Here is an 18,521-nt window from a genome sequence, read left to right as displayed (position 1 = left end):
GCGGTGAGATAAGAAAGAAGTTTGGACTCTGTTCTTTACTGGTTTAAACACAAATGGTTAATGCTTCCTTTCAAGTAGCTTGGATTTTTTTTAATGGTTTACTAAACAACAAACTTAATAGGAAATGATTAAGTAAAACTAAGGAGTCTTGATAAGGGACTTATGGTCCAAGGCTTCTCATTGGTGTGGTTTTATTATTTTTTTAAACAAATAATGCATGCTTTATGCTGAGGGATTTACACACATCTTCAGCCTTAGTCAGGGCTGGTGCAGAATTTCCTGTTTTTGTGCTGTCAGAACTGCTAAACTGTTCAAACTGCCAGTAAAGACCTAGGATGTTTATCCAGAAGAGGTGGAGTCTGTAGCCATTCCAGGCTCTTCACTGATATTCTCAAGTGCACATACGGAAGTTAGAGCAGTTCCACATGTAACCCCCCATATGGGGCCAAATCCCTCTGCAGATGCTAGTAGCACTTTCTGCTTATCGCTTCACAAAGGATGTACTGTTTTTGTTGTATTAAACAATGGATTTTGTCGCGTAAATCAGCTGAAATGAATCTTGTGAACTCCTACAGGCATAACAGACAGCGGCTTAGCCATAAAAACCGGTGTTCTTACCCACATTGCAATTTGAAATTCAAATGCACACGTGGGCTGGTGCTTTGTTACCCACTTGCAGAGCTAGATTGGGATCTCAGATTTGAATCTGGCTCCTAATCTCTTAAAGCAAAGAAGCCATTGCACACAATGGGTAAGATGCTGCTCTGATAGGATTCGGATCTGACTCACATAAGGATGTTTTTGATTAAGTGCAATGTAAGGCTATGTTTACACTAGCACTTTCGTTGGTAAAACTTTTGTCAGGCTATGTCTACACTACAGCCAGGATCACGCTCTGAGATCGATCCACCGGCAGTCGATTTAGCAGGTCTAGTGAAGACCCACCAAATCGACAGCAGATCGTACTCCAGTCGACCCCTGTACTCTACCCCTACGAGTAAGGTAAGTCAACGGGAGAGTTTCTCCCATTGACCCCCCCGCAGTGTAGACCCCATGGTAACTCAACCTAAAGTATGTCAACTCCAGCTACATTGTTCACGTACCTGGAGTTGCGTAGCATAGGTCGACTTACCGCAGAGGTGTAGACATACAGGGCTGACCAACATAAGTTTCACTGACAGAAGCGCCAGTGTGAACAGTGCTATAGCTACCGCCGCTCGTTGGGGGTGGTTTAATTATGCCGACGGGAGAGCTCTCTCCTGTTGGCAGAGTGGCTACATGGGAGATCCTACAGCTGCAGAGGTACAGCTGTAAGGTCTGTAGTGTAGACATAGTCTTAAGTGAGACCAGAACCAGGCCCTATGTGGTCACTAAGGGCTTGTCTACACTGGCACTTTACAGCGCTGCAACTTTCTCACTCAGGGGCGTGAAAAAACACCCCCCTGAGCCCTGCAAGTTTCAGCGCTGTAAAGCGCCAGTATAGACGGTGCTCCCAGCGCTGATAGCTACGCTCCTTGTGGAGGTGGTTTTTTTATAGTGCTGGGAGAGCTCTCTTCCAGTGCTGGTGCTGCGACTACACAGCCATGTTCAAGCGCTTCTGCGGCAGTGCTTTAATGTTGCTAGTGAAGACATGCCCTAATATGAAAATGTTAAATATACAGTAAGGTGTAAATCTTCAACAGAGCCACCACCTCTTCAACAGAGCCACCACAAACCATGAGCAATTCTACGTTTGCATACAGTTCAGTTTGGTTGTTTATTAAAGCTTTTTTTCCTATCAGATAAGAATGTTATAGGAATAATATCTATGCCACAATGCTTCCATAATTAATCTACTTTATTCAATCTACTGAATAGTTTTTATTTCTTTTTGATTTCACTTCAGTAGCATCCTGGACAACATGAACTTTTTAAAATATACGCATCAACAGAACTTTATCTGGATCTCTAGTCACAAATAAGTCTTCCTCTTCTTGACCCACATGTAGGGAAAGCCAGAGAAAAAAATGAGTTATTAATGCTACTGGCATTACAATCAGAGAAGGAACTTGCAGGAACGGCACTGAACTAGAACCCATTTAAACCAAGTTCAGTTCCTAGCTGCAGACTCCCTGAGGGACCCTGGGCAAGTCACTTAGGGTCAGATTTTCAAAAGCCCTCAGTCTGAATTTTGTTGTGCCTCAGTTTCCCATCCATAAAAGAGGGATAATGACACTTCCTTTTCCCCACCCTTTGCCTGTTTAAATTGTATGGCCCAGATCTACAAAAGTATTTTAATGGAAGTTAACAGCCATTTGTGGATCTGGGCTTATGCTCTTTGGCAAGGAACTCTTCTGTGTCTGTACAGTGCTTAGCACAATTGTTGATTTGTATTCCTGTAGCACTTACACGCTACAGTCATGGACCAGGACCCCATTGTGCTAGGTGCTGTACAAACACAGAGCAAAAAGATGCTTTCTGTCCCAAAGTCTTGTTGTCTATATATAAGGCAAAAGACAACCATTAGACGCAGCCAGACAGATGGGGGAAAGAATGGGGCTCTGTTTTTGTACAGGTCTCTAGGCAATACTTAGTACAGAAATAAAACACTACAATCAAATTCCATATTTTGGCTGTTTTTAAAATTCCGCTTCTATTTCTGCATAAAATCCACATCAGACTGTTTGACACTGGAAATTACATTGTTTTACTCAAGTTGTGCTACTGAGTCAGCTCAGGACAGTTCCAGGCTTGAAAATATCAACTATTTGCCTCTTCTAGTTTAACAAAGTTGGGCACCTGGCCAGTTTCCAAAGAGAGAATTTGTTTGCAGGTTGAAAAATCTGCAGCATGAAACTTCACAAGAATCTAATTGTTTTTCTGCATTTCCAGTGCATAGCCTGGCTGAAAGAAAACTAATCCTGTAACGAGCAGAACACATGGCTGTGGAGCGCAAAACAACTTAACTGTTGAATGAGCTCTTTTATGGAGGGCAGTCCATAAATCACTGTCAGTTGGAGGGAGGCATTTCTTATGCGAATGGCAGCTATTTATTTAAACTCATTTCCTAGGAAGTTTACTTATTCCCTAGACAGCAGTTTTGGCTTTAAAATTTTATTTCTTTAAAAATTCTACTTTAAGATCACTGGATATTTTGCAATATTCTGATGTAATGTGGTTTGCTATTCAAAAGCTTAAATATAAAGATAGAGCTGATTCAGTAAAGTTCTTCATGTGATTTCTTGACAACTGGGGTTCAGTGCAGTATTTTGGTCTGGGAACTAAGAAACATTAGCATCCTTTCCCTTTGTCTTTGGCTGTGGCTTTAACAAAGCCCTGCCTCCCATATAAGCCCTCAATCTTTACTTTATGTGAACATCTACCATCTAAAAAATATTTAAATTTAGTAACATGGCACTGGGATCGAGGAAGCTCAACTGAATGGTGGATTCGTCCCCTACGACCTTTTTTTCCTCTTAGCGTGTCGTGCTGCTTTATGAGAAGGCTGACGCTGCTTCTTCAAAGCTTGTAATCTTCCTGTTATCAGAGAGGAATCAAATGAAAGGGGTAGTTCCTGTGTAACGGGGCCCTGCCGAAACTAACCACTATTTCATCAGTATTAGCCACTCAGTGGCATGAAGTCATCTGCAATCGCTCTCGCCTTTTTTGAACTTCAAAAAGGTTGCGATGGAAATAAAATGTTTAGATTTGGTTGAAACAAAAATGTTCAATTTTTTTTTTACATTTTTGATTTGCGCCACCTCTCTCCCCCCAAAAAGACCTGAAATGATTTTTCCCCCCTAAAAATGCCAGTGAACCAAAAAAATCCATTATTCATACTGCTCTGTGTGGCAGTCACTTCCCTGATTCCATTGTAGAGATAAATTTCTCTTCTAAGGAAGGTCTGGCCTTCACACAGACTTTTTATAACAAGTCAGCTTAGGGGAATGACCTTTTGTTTTGTTTTGTTTTTTTGTAACTGAAATAATTATTCTGGTACAACCTCTATTGTGGCTGCAGCTATACTGTGATCAGCTATACTAATCAACAGGCCTTGCACCAGTGTAACTATTAGGCTTATTGCTGGTTTTGTGCCACATTAAACTTTCCTGTGTGAAGTGGAACAGTGAGAAAATGGGACGTTAACTTAAATCTGATCAACCTGGATATAACAGGACTGATTCTCCTGTCACTTACACCTGTGTAAATGAGAATTAACTCGTTGCAGTCAATGGAATAACACAGATGTAAAACCAATAAGCTGTGGATCAGGCCCAAGATGCATATAGTGGTTTTCTACAATTACTCTTGATTTATATCACTATATATGACATCAGATTAAAGGCCCATTGTGGTTGGGAGAAGAATAGACAGGGCTGAAATTATTAAAAGACCAATGTAGCTTTCTGATGCTGGCGCTAGTTTTGGTCATCAGTTGCAAGACTATGGGTTTGAGAGGTCCACTGAAGCATTATTTTCTACCTACAAAAGATCTTAATGAGAAAGACAGATCTCTTCACCTCTTCTTTCATAATACTAATCAGGAATATAGTTCTGCAGATGCTACAGAATCCATCTACCTACAATGATGATGTCTGGAAAGGACTGAAGTTTGAAATCTGAATTCAGTTCTAATCGATTCTTGCACTGAGGGAGTATGACATATTTATTCCACAGCCAAGCATGGTGTGGATGTGTAATTTATCCTTGCTTCCATATCAATGATCAAAGAACAGGGACAACCTGAGTCCCTGTATAAAGATCTTCAGTTAAGGACTAAAAATTCAAATGATTATTTTTTTAAAAGGAAACACATTTGGTTGTATATTGATTATATGTATGATTTAATAATCTATCATTCAGATGCTACTATGCATTAAAATGTCAGTCCCACAGTTCCCTGTTTGAGTTAATATAAGGGTTTAATAAACCACAGAAATCTGAAATCATTTGTAAAATTTATTAACCCTGATTATTACAAGAGTTTAGTAAAGCAGGGAGAATTCTGGTCAGTCTTAGGGTTGCTTTTTATTAGGATTAATTACAGATATGAATGGAGATGAGTAACTGACAAAACAACTAAGGTTTTTATTTTTTCTAAATCTGAAAAACATTAACAACATAAGATTGTAGATACATCCTCTGAATTAGTATAGTGGAGATACTAGCGCCCCCTTGTGCTTATGAATAGTTTAAGTATTTGTATTTGTTATTCTACCTCACCAAGTCAAGGAAGAAACTGTGCTTTAAATCATTTCAAGCCTTTGCATTTTAGCCTTTTAATTTACATTAATAATATGCAGGCCAATCTGAAGCATAATCTTAAACCACTGATTCTATTATACGCCAGACCTTGCTAATTACAGCATAATGACAAACTACATAAGGGTTGGTTGGTTGGTATTTACTTTTAAATATAAATTTTATCAAAATATGATTTTTTTTCATGACTGCTTTAAAGCTCTGTAGCTGAGAATTCTTTGTTCACTGCTTTGCCACAAAAATTGCATTCCTTTCATCACATGCACTTTATCTGCTATTCATCTTTTTCACTGCCACTTGCTGACCTCACCTATACTTCCTCTCACCCCCATAGACTTAAAAATCATTCACATGACCTCCCTTTAATTATAATATTACAGATTGTTTCTCAATGACCTTTACAGTTACTTACTAACATCTAATGAACAAATTCTGTAAATGATACACCTCAAATGTACACAAACATTGCCTTTAGCCTTCAGCATGGCCCTCTTTTGATGACGGCCATTTAAAGGAAAATAATGAGACATCTTTACTGCAAGGGAGCTCATAGAGAGTGGCTGATTCTTCAGCAGCCAAGCATATTCATTACTTGGATTTTCCAGCAGGTAAAATAGACACTGGATCTGTTTGCACTTCAGCATCAGACATCCGTTTCGGCCCCTGGGGAAGAATATATAGAAATGTAAAAATAATTGAACAATGCTGAAGAACAATTACATCTGCAATTATGTTTTAGTTCTTTGCAAACAGACATTTCCATTGATGTTACTTCTCTTCTCCCCTCAATTCTCCTCCTTTAATCAATTTTTAATACTATTGAGAGCTGGAGCCACACCTGCCCACTCCCCACAATGGGAGAAAAATGGTGCAAGCCACAACTATACCTAAACATGGTTGTTGCTCATTCTCTCTGGTTATTGTTTTCAGAGAACTGCACTAACCAACCATGCTATGTTATTGGGGTTCCAGAATAGTTCTCAATAAAATATCATTGTCCAAACTGGTTACTGCACCCATACTGGAGCCCTTCAAATGGGCTTAGGAGTTCTGCTCCCAGTTTAAAGGAACATTAAATGCCTTTACATATATAGGTATTTGAATGTCATAATGATCTTGCATTTGTAATACCCTGTCTACACTACAAACCCAACTGTTCCGGTAACCGTTCATGACACTCCTCTGTCCCGATTATAAGAAACATGGTTGAGTTGCAAGAGCTCTAGTCACAACACAGACATGGCTCTGTCTTACATTAGGTAAAATTTTCCAAGCATTAAAGCCATTTTGTGAACCCAGTTTTAGATGATTTGGGGTGTCCTGACCCATTTTTAGTCATCTTGAAACCAGCACAATAAATAGAAATATGCAAAAATCAGTTGAATAATTCTGAAGGACAGGCGTCTTAAACAGTCTAAATCCAAACTCATGTCTAAACTACACAGCTAAACTGTTTTAAAATTTTGTTTAGCTGAACCAGATTTAAAACCGGTTACAAGATTTCCTGCAGTAGACCAGTGCCATGTGTTAGCTAGGCTTACGCAGCCATACCTACCATTCTGTCTAACTGTGTGTATTTAGTACATTATTGGAAAATCTAGACCTCTATCACTCATAACTTCAGCAGTGGGTCTATTGCCTGGAGAGGATGTGCACACAGGGTGGCACCAATAATGCATGGAGAATGGCACTCTGGGACATAAAGTTTCACAGAGAAGTGGGAGAAAGGAGGACTAGCCAAACTAGTCTCACAAGCATGGTTAGGGAATCCTCCCCCTTGCTCGTGAAGCAACAGCTGATACTTTGACATTAATCCACGTGGCCATGGTAATGACCTGTTGGCTGCTGGCCATTTTATTTTTCTTGTTCTAAAAAATTGCAGCATAATACCCCTCCGCCCTTAAAAGTCACCACCACCACATCAGTTGGCCAAAGAGGGCACTGTTTTATCCTGTGCAATCTATGTTGCCCCAGATGCAGGCAGGTGCGACTCCAGTGATTGGAACTGAGTTGCACCCGCTTACACCAAAGTTGAATTTGAACCACTGTGTCTAGAACTAGATGGCTTCTAACTGGTTATGCCCTGCAGGCAGCACAAGCTGTCTTTTTAAACGCATCGACATTGGTAGTTGACCATAATTATAAATCAACAACACAAAACAAGCTATTCATTCCAAATTGAGCCAGTGAAAAGAGTCTGAACATCAATTAAAAGATTTCCCAATGTTAGATGATTAGCTTGAAGTCTGTCAACTGTAACTGTGTCTGTGCAATGCATGACTACATTAACTTAAGAAATAAGATACTATTGTTTGCCCCATTTCCTATAAAAACTGCAAGCGGGAAGTGAACTCATTTTGACTAACTTAGCACACTTGCCAAATAGCATCATTTATTAATGTTCACCTATAGTGCATCCTGATCGCTGTGCCCATTTTCAAAGTGCCTTGCTAAATAAAACTGGAAGCTGGAAAGGATGCTGGCCTGTGATTCTTATTATCTAGAATTTTCAAGGCTCTTGTGTCTATGAAACAAAGTGTTGATACCTCTGTTTTAATAAGCAAGTTCCAGATCTGCCCTCAGATACATGGGTAGGCATGGTTCCCATTGGTCCAAACTCTGCTCTCAGTTATTCCTGTGCAACCCCTTTGAGGGCTAACCTGGAACACATTTAATTTGGATTGTATCTGTTCTAAGTGCGGGACAGGAATGTAGTGATAGAATGGCAGTTCTGATTCAGAGCGCACTCAACAAAAGCATTGCCTCCATGCACACTGTACCGAAGATCCCGATGCAGATAGTTCCCGAGAATGTTTTCATGTGTGGAATACCCACAGTTTCCATTTATTTCATTTTGAGTTGTCCTATTTCTGAAAATCAGCCATTAATCTCGAGCTTTAGTAAATGTACATTTTCCTGATTCTCACTCTACCCTAAATTCCTTTGCATTTTATTATGTTGTGAATTCCTCTTTTGCTTATGTAACAGACACAGAATTGTGTAGCTTCTTTCAATGAAGTTCAGATAGTCAATGACCCTTGTTCTCTGACAGACCAATGCTATTGGTGCTGTAATTTTGTCTAATAGCATAATCTGTTCCACTAGTAGCTAGGAACAGATGCCTGATCTCAACTAATCTAGTGCATCCCTGCACATTCCGTTCCCTTTATACTACTCTGTGAGCTGAGGGGTGAAAACATTATCTACTATCCTTTTCCAGAAGAATCAATGGTTTCAGGGCAGAGTGTTTTTTAAAACAGCTGGCCAGAATTAAAGGGACAATCCAGTGGACTTTGCCGATGAAAATGCACAATGGAGTATGGAGACAAGTAAGGTCTAGAGAACCTCTATATCTGCTAAAATATCTTCTATCCCCATTTTATCAGTCCAGAGCTCAGCACTTTATCAGAGAAGCTGTTACCAGATTTCTGGACTGATACTTTGAATGGAGGATACTATGATTGGCTTATGTATAGTCTAATACTCTGAGTTTAACTATTACAATTTGTGGTGTGGACTTTGCCACTTATTTTGGTTTGGTCTCCTCAGAACTATCATTGTTGTTTTGTAAAGTGTTGGTCTCTGGAAGGATTGAGGATTGACTTCCTTAGACATGGATAAAAAGTTGAGACATAAATGTATGAAGGAGTGATAGTATGCTGTCAAATATTTCAATCTGGGGAACACTTCTGTTTTAAATGCTGAATATTCTTCCTGATTGGAGAGGTCAAAACATCCATCTCCTCTGTGCAGCAAGATCTGGTAGTGGATTGGCTTTCCCAGTTGAAGAGCTAGCCAACTGGCCAGATAAACTATAAATCTAAAACCTTTCCACTATATACATACATATAAAAAGGAGTTATTCTGCTCACGAAAAAGGAAAGATACCAGAGTATGTTAGGGCTTTGTTAATGCAACAGAAAATGATGCACTGCATGGCCAAATTCATATCAGGCATGAGAAATACAAAGTAGCAAAGAAAAATATCTCCGAGAATCTCTATTTCTATTCTCCCTTCACTTTACTTGCTTGTAGCAATATCCACCTCTCTTTCTCTGCACACAATCTCATCTCTCTTGGTGCAAAAGCCTTCTCTGCTCTGTGTCTGAGACATCCTCCTGCCTCACTGACTCTTATATAAAAACATATTCTCTTGTTTGCCTCCTAATCTCTTTGCAATTATTCTAACGCTGTAGCTATTTAAGGCCATGTCTACACTTACAAGCTTACAGCGGCACAACTGTACCAATACAGCTGTGCCATTGGAAGAGCGCTCATGTAGCCATGTTATGCCAATGGGAGAGAGCTCTCCTGTCAACATAATAAAACCAGCTCACCGAGAGGTGGTAGCTATGTCGGCGGGAGAGCGTCTCCCACTGACACAGTGCTGTGCACATGAGTGCTTATGCCAGCAAAATTTGTTGCTCAGGAAGGTGGTTTTTTTTACACTCATGAGCGACAAAAGTTTTGCTGACATAAGTGCTAGTGTAGACATGGCCTAGCTGTATGAAAAGTTTCTGGTGCAGCTTGTATGAATGACACAATACAAAATAAAGAACTATTGTCTACAAATACAGAACCCCTTTCTCACTCATTGACTTCACTGAGAATTTTGACTAAGGCTACATCTTCACTACAGGGGGGGGTCGATTTAAGATACACAAATTCAGCTACGCGAATAGCGTAGCTGAATTCGACGTATCACAGCCGACTTACCCCGCTGTAGGGATGGCGGCAAAATCGACCTCTGCAGCTTCCCGTCGATGGTGCTTACTCCCACCTCCGCTGGTGGAGTAAGAGCGTCGATTCGGGGATCGATTGTCGCGTCCCGTCAGGACGCGATAAATCGATCCCCGAGAGGTCGATTTCTACCCGCCGATTCAGGCGGGTAGTGTAGACATAGCCTAAGAAAAGACATTGGTATTTGGCCCACAGTATTTAATTTCTGCAGAATTCAAACCAAGAAATTCTCCATTATCTCTAGAAACAATAGAGGTAGTAAATATTTGCCTGGTCAACTTGTAACCCATGTGAGGACGCCCTCTACTCAGTTCACATAAGAGGTTAACAAATCTACTACAGCTACCAGCTAAATCGTTTAGCTCAAGCAATAGAAGTTCATGGTTTTACACCAGAAGATCCCAGGTTCAAACCCTACTGTTGGCCAAAGTGGGATTGGTTACAAATATACATAATATGAGTCGAGTTTTCCAGACACGTGAGTACACTGTATGCTTGTCAGTCATGTGGTGCACACACACACATTTACATACTTGTGCATATTGGGGACTTGCACACAGATTTGGGAAAGTACACACGCACTCAGGAGCACATGTCTAATAACTGGGACCAGTTTGTACAAGATACAAACAGTAGGTATAAACAAGGTCCTGCTTCTCCCAGAGGATGCTGAGCAACAGGACCTACCCTTGACTTCAGTGGGAGCTGCAGATAGTGCTTAATTTGTAATGAAAGAGGTACTGGGGCTCAAGCAATTTTTTACTTTAATAACTGATGCGGCAAGCACAGTGGTGCTGGGGCTATGAACTGCCAAGCCTAGAGGTGTTGGGGCTCAACCCTGGAAAGCCCCAGCACAAATTAAGCACTGGCTGCAGATGAATGGAAATCAATAGAAATTATTAGTACTTAGCATCCCTGAACATCTGGGGTGAAATTTTGGCTCCACTGATTTCAATGGCAAAATCATCCCAGATTTTAAGAAGGCCAGGATTTCACTCAAGGCCTCTAAATGATACATATATGTTAAACAGGAAAAAAAAATTGTAAGTGGCTTCATTATTATGAAGAGATCATGCAGAAAGAGTTAAGTTTCTTTCCTTCTCCTTCCCCCGCCAATATACAAATTTTTTTGTAATGCAAATAGCACAGTGTAGGATAGATCACAATTCTGTGAAATGAATGTAAATCAAACACTCCTTATGATGTGGAAAAACATCTGCCACAAAATGAGTCATATTGTTCTGAACAACAGCTTAACTTTATAACCTAATGTTCTAAAAGGGCTAGTTTTCAAATCAGTGTCAATTTAAATTCTGTTCTACTTGCTTTTTCCTCTTCTGGGCAGTGGTGGTTGGCTCTGTTTTATTTTCTTTCCTAGTCACTTTATGAGCAGAGCCCGGGGGAAAAAAAGTTTTAAATAACCTCTCACAACCAGATTCATTACAGATAAGGTGGCCTCATCGTTTTGTGTTCTTCCCACCACTGGGTATTCTTGGCGATGTCCATTTAGGATGTAAAAAGATGTGGCTAGCCTTGGATGAGGGTTTGAAGTCAGGAGTGATCCCATAGCATGTTGTACTCAGTCTCTCTGTTGTGGTAGGGAGAGCGGAACAAGTTGTTTCCTGCCAATTGATTTTATGAAAAGCTACTAGAAAATGCTTGACTCCTCTGTTCCTGACATTGGTTGTTTAGAGAGAAGGCATCTTAACAGAGGCAAGTGGCTATCTGTGAACTAGCTTTTGCATTGCTCACCATGAGAGAGACAATGTCGGTGAGGTAATATCTTTTATTGGGCCAACTTCTGCTGCTGAAAGAGATGTTTTTGAGCTACAGAGAGCTCTTCTTCAGGTCCGGGAAATGTAATCAGAGTCTCCTAGCTAAATACAAGGTGGGACAGATTGTTAAGCATAAGGAGTTAACACATGTTGCAAGAGACTATTCACAATGAAGTGGGCAATGAACACCTCTGCAGTCATAGGACGAAGGAGGATTAGTAGACTGCAGATTGTTGTAATGAGACATAAAATCAGTGTCTCTGTTCATGACTTTTAATGTCGAGCAAAGTTATGAATTTTAGCTCCCACACTAAAACTGCACAGGTGTGGTGCAGCTTTTCTTTGAGGATGAGGACTGAGAGGTCAGATATGGAGAGTGATGGTTTTGTAAAAAGCGTTTACCCGCAGGTGATAGGGTATTTCTGTCTGATCATTTTTTTCTGTGTCAGTTCATTTGAGAGCTTAGTGATTGTCTTGTTTTACCTACATTGTCGTTCTTCGGGGGGACTTAATAAAAGATATTACCTCACCCACCTTGTCTCTCTCATATCCTGGGACCAACACAACTACAACAACCTTGCTCGCCAAGGCCTCACTAGATGGGTGAGAGAAGGGAAGCAGAAGGCGCCATACCCATTGTATACCCCGAACAAGCACTAGACTCGTTGGCATTCCCCAAGCTCATGAGAGTTCAGATGTTCAGTCAACAACATTTTCCCCAAAAATCTAAATTTCAGGGGTGTGAAATGCCACAAAATAAAGTGGCAAAGAAAAATCCATGCACATGTTCCCAAGATATCTTCCACCTGCTCTAATGTTGATTGGCAGCTGTGTTCCCATTTTCCCCTGCCTCTGGCTGAAAATGTGCTGCCGTAAGGGCCTGATCCTGCAAGCTGCTCCATGTAAGTGAACTCCAGTGCCACCCCATTGAAGTTAATAGCATGTACCAGTGCAGGGGTCTGCTCACAGGAGGCAGCTTGCAGGGTCGTCATTTAAATCAGCGGAATCACGATTTAAAAGCAAAAGTTAATTTAACGTACTAAGCCCTTAAAAAAGCCTCCAAATGACTGTCTCTTCTCCATTTTCTTGAGGGGGGAGTCCTTCGCAGTGTCCCCTCCATTCTGGATTGAGTCGGTGGCTGTGGTTTGCTGTTCTCTGGAGTCTTGCTGATCTTGGGTTTCCTGTTTGCTCAGCTCTGTTGTAGACGTTTTGTCTTTTGAACTCTCCTTGCTCTTCTGGCCCACAGGTTCACTTTCCGTTGGGGCGACTGGCCTCTCTGTGGAGCCTGATGTCTAAAGCAGTTTCAAACAATGGTTATTTTTAGTGGAAAATATAAACATTTTGGCAGGAGGTTCATAAATATAGTAAAAATCAAAGGCCACCTCCAACATACAGAGCTTGGGCCTGATTCAGCAGCCTTTACTTAGGACAGTAGCCCCAATGAGACTGAGATCACTTATGTGAGTAAAGACTGAGGATCAGACCCTTTCTGCATAGCCTTTATTTTTATATATTTCGACAGTGAAGCTTCTTCAGCAGGCAGCGGCACGTGATTTAAAAAAAGAAAAGACCGTATATTTATAGATATAGAGAATTACATGCATGCTCTCACAGCTGCAAAGATATAACCGTCTCTGTATCCCAAGCTGCAAAGTCACCATAGAAGCTTGAAAGTGCAAGGGACGGAGTGATAAAGACAGGTAGCAGGGCACATAAAGCAGAGGTAAAAATATCCCGTCTATAAAATTACAATACTCCACCAGGTGATTAACAAGCCATGATTTGGCCAAGGAAGTCCAGTGCCATAGAAAATGCTGCATGGAATTGCAAAAGGAGACACTGTGAATTCCTTAAAACACAAACAACATTACAGAGCAGACAAATACAGTGAAGGTAAGAACTCAAATTGAGAAAACAAGTAGATAGGGTCAAAGTTCACAAATCAAGATTCAGATTTGAAGAACAAATAAAATAACATGATGATTCTGTCAGTTTCTGTGGTTGTAGATTACTGGTTACATTTGTGCTAAAACATTTGCTTGCAAATGGAAATTTCTTTTTGCATCATATAAGACTTGTCAAAACTATATTGACTTATTTATTCAGTTAAAAAGAATCATGGTAGTGGAGCCTACAAATTACGTATTTAGGCCATCTGCAAATTTGGCCCTTGCAGCCTGAAGATGCTCCCATGGTTTAACAAATTGCAGTGTTGCCAACTCTTCTGATTTTATTGTGAGTCTCATAGTAGTGGTTGATTTTCTTAAAGCTCCATATCCTGGAATCATGTGATTACAGGAGAATATCAGCTTTCATTAAAAACAAAGTAAGTCTTTAGCTATCATGGTTACAGAGAAACTTCGAAGTATAAACTCTAAAGCAGGGGTAGGCAATCTATGGCACGCGTGCCGAAGGCGGCACGTGAGCTGATTTTCAGTGGCACTCACTCACACTGTCCGGGTCCTGGCCACCAGTCCGGGGGGCTCTGCATTTTAATTTAATTTTAAATGAAGCTTCTTAAACATTTTAAAAACCTTATTTACTTTGCATACAACAATAGTTTAGTTATATATTATAGACTTAGAGAAAGAAACCTTCTAAAAACATTAAAGTGTATTACTGGCACGCGAAACCTTAAATTAGACTGAATAAATGAAGACTCGGCACACCACTTCTGAAAGGTTGCCGACCCCTGCTCTAAAGGCTCAAAAACCAGGAGACAAAGAAAAAGAACTCCAAATCTATTATTAAAAAAACCAACCCTCATGATTTTTAAGCTCGTCACATAATTTTGGGGCCTGATTTATGATTTTTGAATTCCTGGGGTTGGCAATACTACAGCTGGTCAATTTCACATAAGTCCCTCTTTCCTTTTCATTATAGAATCATAAGGTTCGAAGGGACCACAAGGCTCATTTAGTCTAACTCCCTGCCAAGACTGCAGAATTTGTTGTGCCTAAACTATCCAAGACAGATGGCTATCCAGCTTTCTTTTGAAAACCTCAGTGAAGGAGCATCGACAACCTCGTTAGGCAGTCCATTTCATTGTCCTACTGTTCTTACAGTTAGGAAGTCTTTTCTGAGATTTAATCTAAGGCTATCTCTACACTAGCATGTTTGTCAATAAAACTTTTGACGGTCAGGGATGTGGAAAAAAAGACACCTCGCCCCCCTGACCGAAATAACTTTCACCGACAAAAGTGCCTGTATGGACAGCGCTGTCGGTGGGAGACGCTCTCCCACTGACATAGCTACCATTGCTCATTGGGAGTGGTTTAATTAACCCGACAGGAGAGCTCTCTCCCGGCAGCATAGAGCAGCTACATGGGACACCTTACAACAGCACAGCTGCAGTGGTACAGCTGTGCCGCTGTAAAGTCTGTAGTGTAGACAGAGCCTAAACCTGCTATGGTGTAGTTTGAACCCATTGCCTCTTGTCCTGCCCTCTGTGACAAGAGAGAACTTTTCTCCATTTTTTAAGGCAGCCTTCCAAGTATTTGTCCTCTCTTAATCTCCAAACTAAACGTACCCAGTTCCTTCAGCCTTTGCTTATATAGCTTGCAGTCCATCCCTTTGATCATCTTCGTGACTCGCCTCTGGATCTGTTCCAGTTTCTCTACATCCTTGCTATATATGTACTGCTCACACCAAAATCTTGCAGGTTAGAGAACCTTTGATTCTATATCCATGCCAATTCCCCTGCTGTTTAAGATTGAACAACTTAATTCCTTGACTAAGGCTATGTCTACACTACAGCCTATGTCAGCATAACTTATGTCACACAGTGGTGTGAAATCCCCCCCTCTCCCCCAGCAACATAAGGTATAAAGACATAAGCACTCATGTGCACAGCGCTATGTCACAACACAGCTTCTGCTGCTGGCGGAGGTGGTTTTATGATGCTGACGGGAGAGGTCTCTCCTGTCAGCATAGAGAGTCGAGTCTTCACCAGACGCGCTGCAGCTGCACCTGTATTGGTACAGCTGCGCTGCTGCAGTGCTGTACTTATAGACAGGGCCTCAGTTATAATATTGTCTTTATTTTCAACTGTGAACCCTTGTTCCTTTTCTTTTGGGGAGGTAGTATGTCTGTGTATTGCTTGCTTGTATACTGATTTCTCAACCTTTATATAAAATCAAACCTATATCATTTCTCTGGAATTCCCTCATTCTGCTGTGGCACATAAGACGACCCATCAAATTTGGAGTTATAATTGGGTTTATAATGCGGTTTCAGCAACGGCATTATACACCATACTGAGGCCAGCTGTGTCTCTTAGGAAAAAAGAATATTCTTAAGGCAAACTCAGAGCTATTCAGCAACTGCCGGATTTATCTACACCAACACTGTATCTTGTAAATAATTGCATATAGGGTAAAAGAGCTGATTTTTATGTGTTCTGTGGGCACCCAAAACTTACAAATCGGGTTTCTGGGGGTGCAAAGAATGCAAGGAAAAGTGCTGCATAAAACCAAATTTAATTCTGTCTATCCTTATTCTGACTAATTTCCATGTCAAACAAGAAGCACTCATTTGCTCGCCTCCTGCTTTGTTTGACAAGATACTTGTCCCTCTTATTTGCCATAGATTGCTTTTTGAAATGTCACTATTTAGTGGATTCGTAGACCTGCATGAACAACTAGAAATAATCAAAGTACAAAGATTCCTGCACTACAACATGGGATGTGTCTGAGGTCATGTCCACCCTACAGGTATATAATGGTATAATTGCTTCCATCATTGTAGGAATTCCACCTCCCCAAGTGATGGTAGAATAGAAGCATTTTTCCATCAACCAAGCTGCATCTATATCAGGATTAGGTCAGCATTGCTAGAACAGTCAATGGTGTGGATTTTTCCACGCACATGAGCACCACGGCTATGTTGACCTAAGTTTTAAGTGCAAACTAGGACTAAGTTCCAAGATGTGAGGACAGAGTCTAGCCCTGATAAACACCCTATGAAATCAATGGGATCATACAGGTTGTAAAGTTAGGGCAGATTCTGTCCTATCATGTTTATTCAATTGTGTGAGTTCCTGATAGTTATTGTAGTTTTTCAGGCCAAATCCAAACTGGCTTCAATGGGACTGTTCTGATAAATGTAGCAAGCAGATTTTGGCCTTTGATGTTACTCAGAAAAAACACTTTAAACAATATCGGTAATATTTTTTTCAGACAAAGCAGAAAACAATCAGATAATCTCTTTGAGATGTTTCATATTAATCTTGAAAGGCAGGAAATTGACACATTTAATATTGATGGGAGTGACATCAGGAAATACAAACTGAAACCTATGAATAATGAACCATGTTAATGTTTCTCATTTTAAAGGTTGATCTGCATCTGACAAACCGCATTACCTCTTTTGGAGTTAATTTACTCCCACGGAAAAAAGTAATAAAAAAGATTAACAGGATAGTATTTTTCCTGTCATGTTTTACTAAGGCTTGATCCAAAGATTTTGAAGTCAGTAGAAAGCTTCCTGCTGACTTCATCGAGCCCTGGATCTGTCCCCTAATGCAGTTATTTCACATACAACATGTCAGTAATGAAGAGAGAAATGGAATCAGAGCATTCCAAGAAAAGCTACAAAAGATAAATTAAGGCAGTTGTTTGATACACTAGCATAACCAGTTAAAAACAGGCAAAACAATTAAAATAAAGTGAACAATGGACTGATTCTCCTCAGTGCAAGTGAGAGGAGAATCAGGCCCAATACATACATGTTTTTTCTAGAAATATGGTAGGTAATTGATAGCAACTGACAATTAAAAAAAAAAAAAGGGAAAGAAAAAGAAAAAAGTATAGACTATGAGCCCAGGACGGTAGTCATCTGAGAAGTCTCATTGTAAGTAAAGAATTGTTAGCTTATAAGAGTAAAGATTTCAGAATCAGACCTGGTATCTTCTGTGATCTCTATAAGAGAACCATCAGCTAAGATTAGCTTAAACTATCAGCGGATGTTACACAACAGAAAAACACTTTCCTGATGATAAAAATGAGAATGAAGAAAGAAGGTCTGATAGGTCAATTTTCATCACAGCTTTAATTTTGCTACTGAGTTACAGAAAACCATAACAGTCCATACGTGGCCAGATCTTTAGCTAGTGTCAGTTGATTTAGCTCCAGTGACTTAAATGGAGGTCTGCTGATTTACACCAGCCGAGGATCTGGCTCATAGGGAAGATCACAGCTTTTGAATTTCTACTAGAAAAGTCAGTGATTTTATAAAGAAATCTTGGCACAATAAGGAATATAAAGGGACACGATTGGGTAGTTTTGGCTCATGCTTTAGGTTTTGTTTAAAGAAAAACAAAACAAAGAAATGTTTTCCTGATTTTTGTTAAATTTCAGTGAAAGTTTTTACTTTAAATTTAACTCTTCTTCCATAGTGTTTGTTGGAAAATAATCTCTCTCCAATAGTGCATGTGATGCTCTAGAAAATAACCGACTCAAAAGATATCTGGTTAATTTCACTGTCCAAGGTGATTGAAGTGCAAAAGTAAACAAATAGCATAAAGGCTGTAAAGGAAAATAGATTATAAAAATTGGTTCATTTTACTAATTATTATGAAAATGAAAAACATGAATTTTTTTTTAACCTTCATTCATCCTTATTAAGCAACAATGAATGGAAGAAATTCCATGGACATGATACCATCTTTTTACAATCCGTGATTTTTTGTACTAAAAAGCCAATCAGATAATTAAGTGGGAAATAAGCTACAGTGAAACCCATCACCAAGAGATGAATAAATCCAAA

General features: G+C 40.0%; 1 protein-coding gene across 9 annotated transcripts in view; it reads right to left on the bottom strand.

Moving 5' to 3' along the window:
• Positions 1-4,924: 4,924 nt before the first annotated feature.
• BCAS1 (brain enriched myelin associated protein 1) overlaps positions 4,925-18,521 on the bottom strand; it is a 92,106-nt gene continuing 78,509 nt past the window's right edge. For 8 of the 9 annotated variants that reach the window (XM_034786948.1, XM_034786943.1, XM_034786945.1 and 5 more), the window contains 2 exons: positions 12,797-13,048; positions 4,925-5,904 (listed from right to left, as the gene is read on the bottom strand). In XM_034786948.1, the coding sequence (XP_034642839.1) occupies positions 5,830-5,904; positions 12,797-13,048 (327 nt within the window). In that variant the 3' untranslated portion in view covers positions 4,925-5,829. The remainder of the gene's footprint in view (positions 5,905-12,796; positions 13,049-18,521) is intronic. The other variant, XM_034786951.1, reaches the window with a different exon arrangement.

The sequence above is a fragment of the Trachemys scripta genome, chromosome 12 (assembly GCF_013100865.1).
Source record: "Trachemys scripta elegans isolate TJP31775 chromosome 12, CAS_Tse_1.0, whole genome shotgun sequence".
Taxonomy (NCBI): Eukaryota; Metazoa; Chordata; order Testudines; family Emydidae; genus Trachemys; species Trachemys scripta.
The sequence above is the reverse complement of the archived record's forward strand: the minus strand, read 5'-3'. Positions and strand labels throughout refer to the sequence as shown.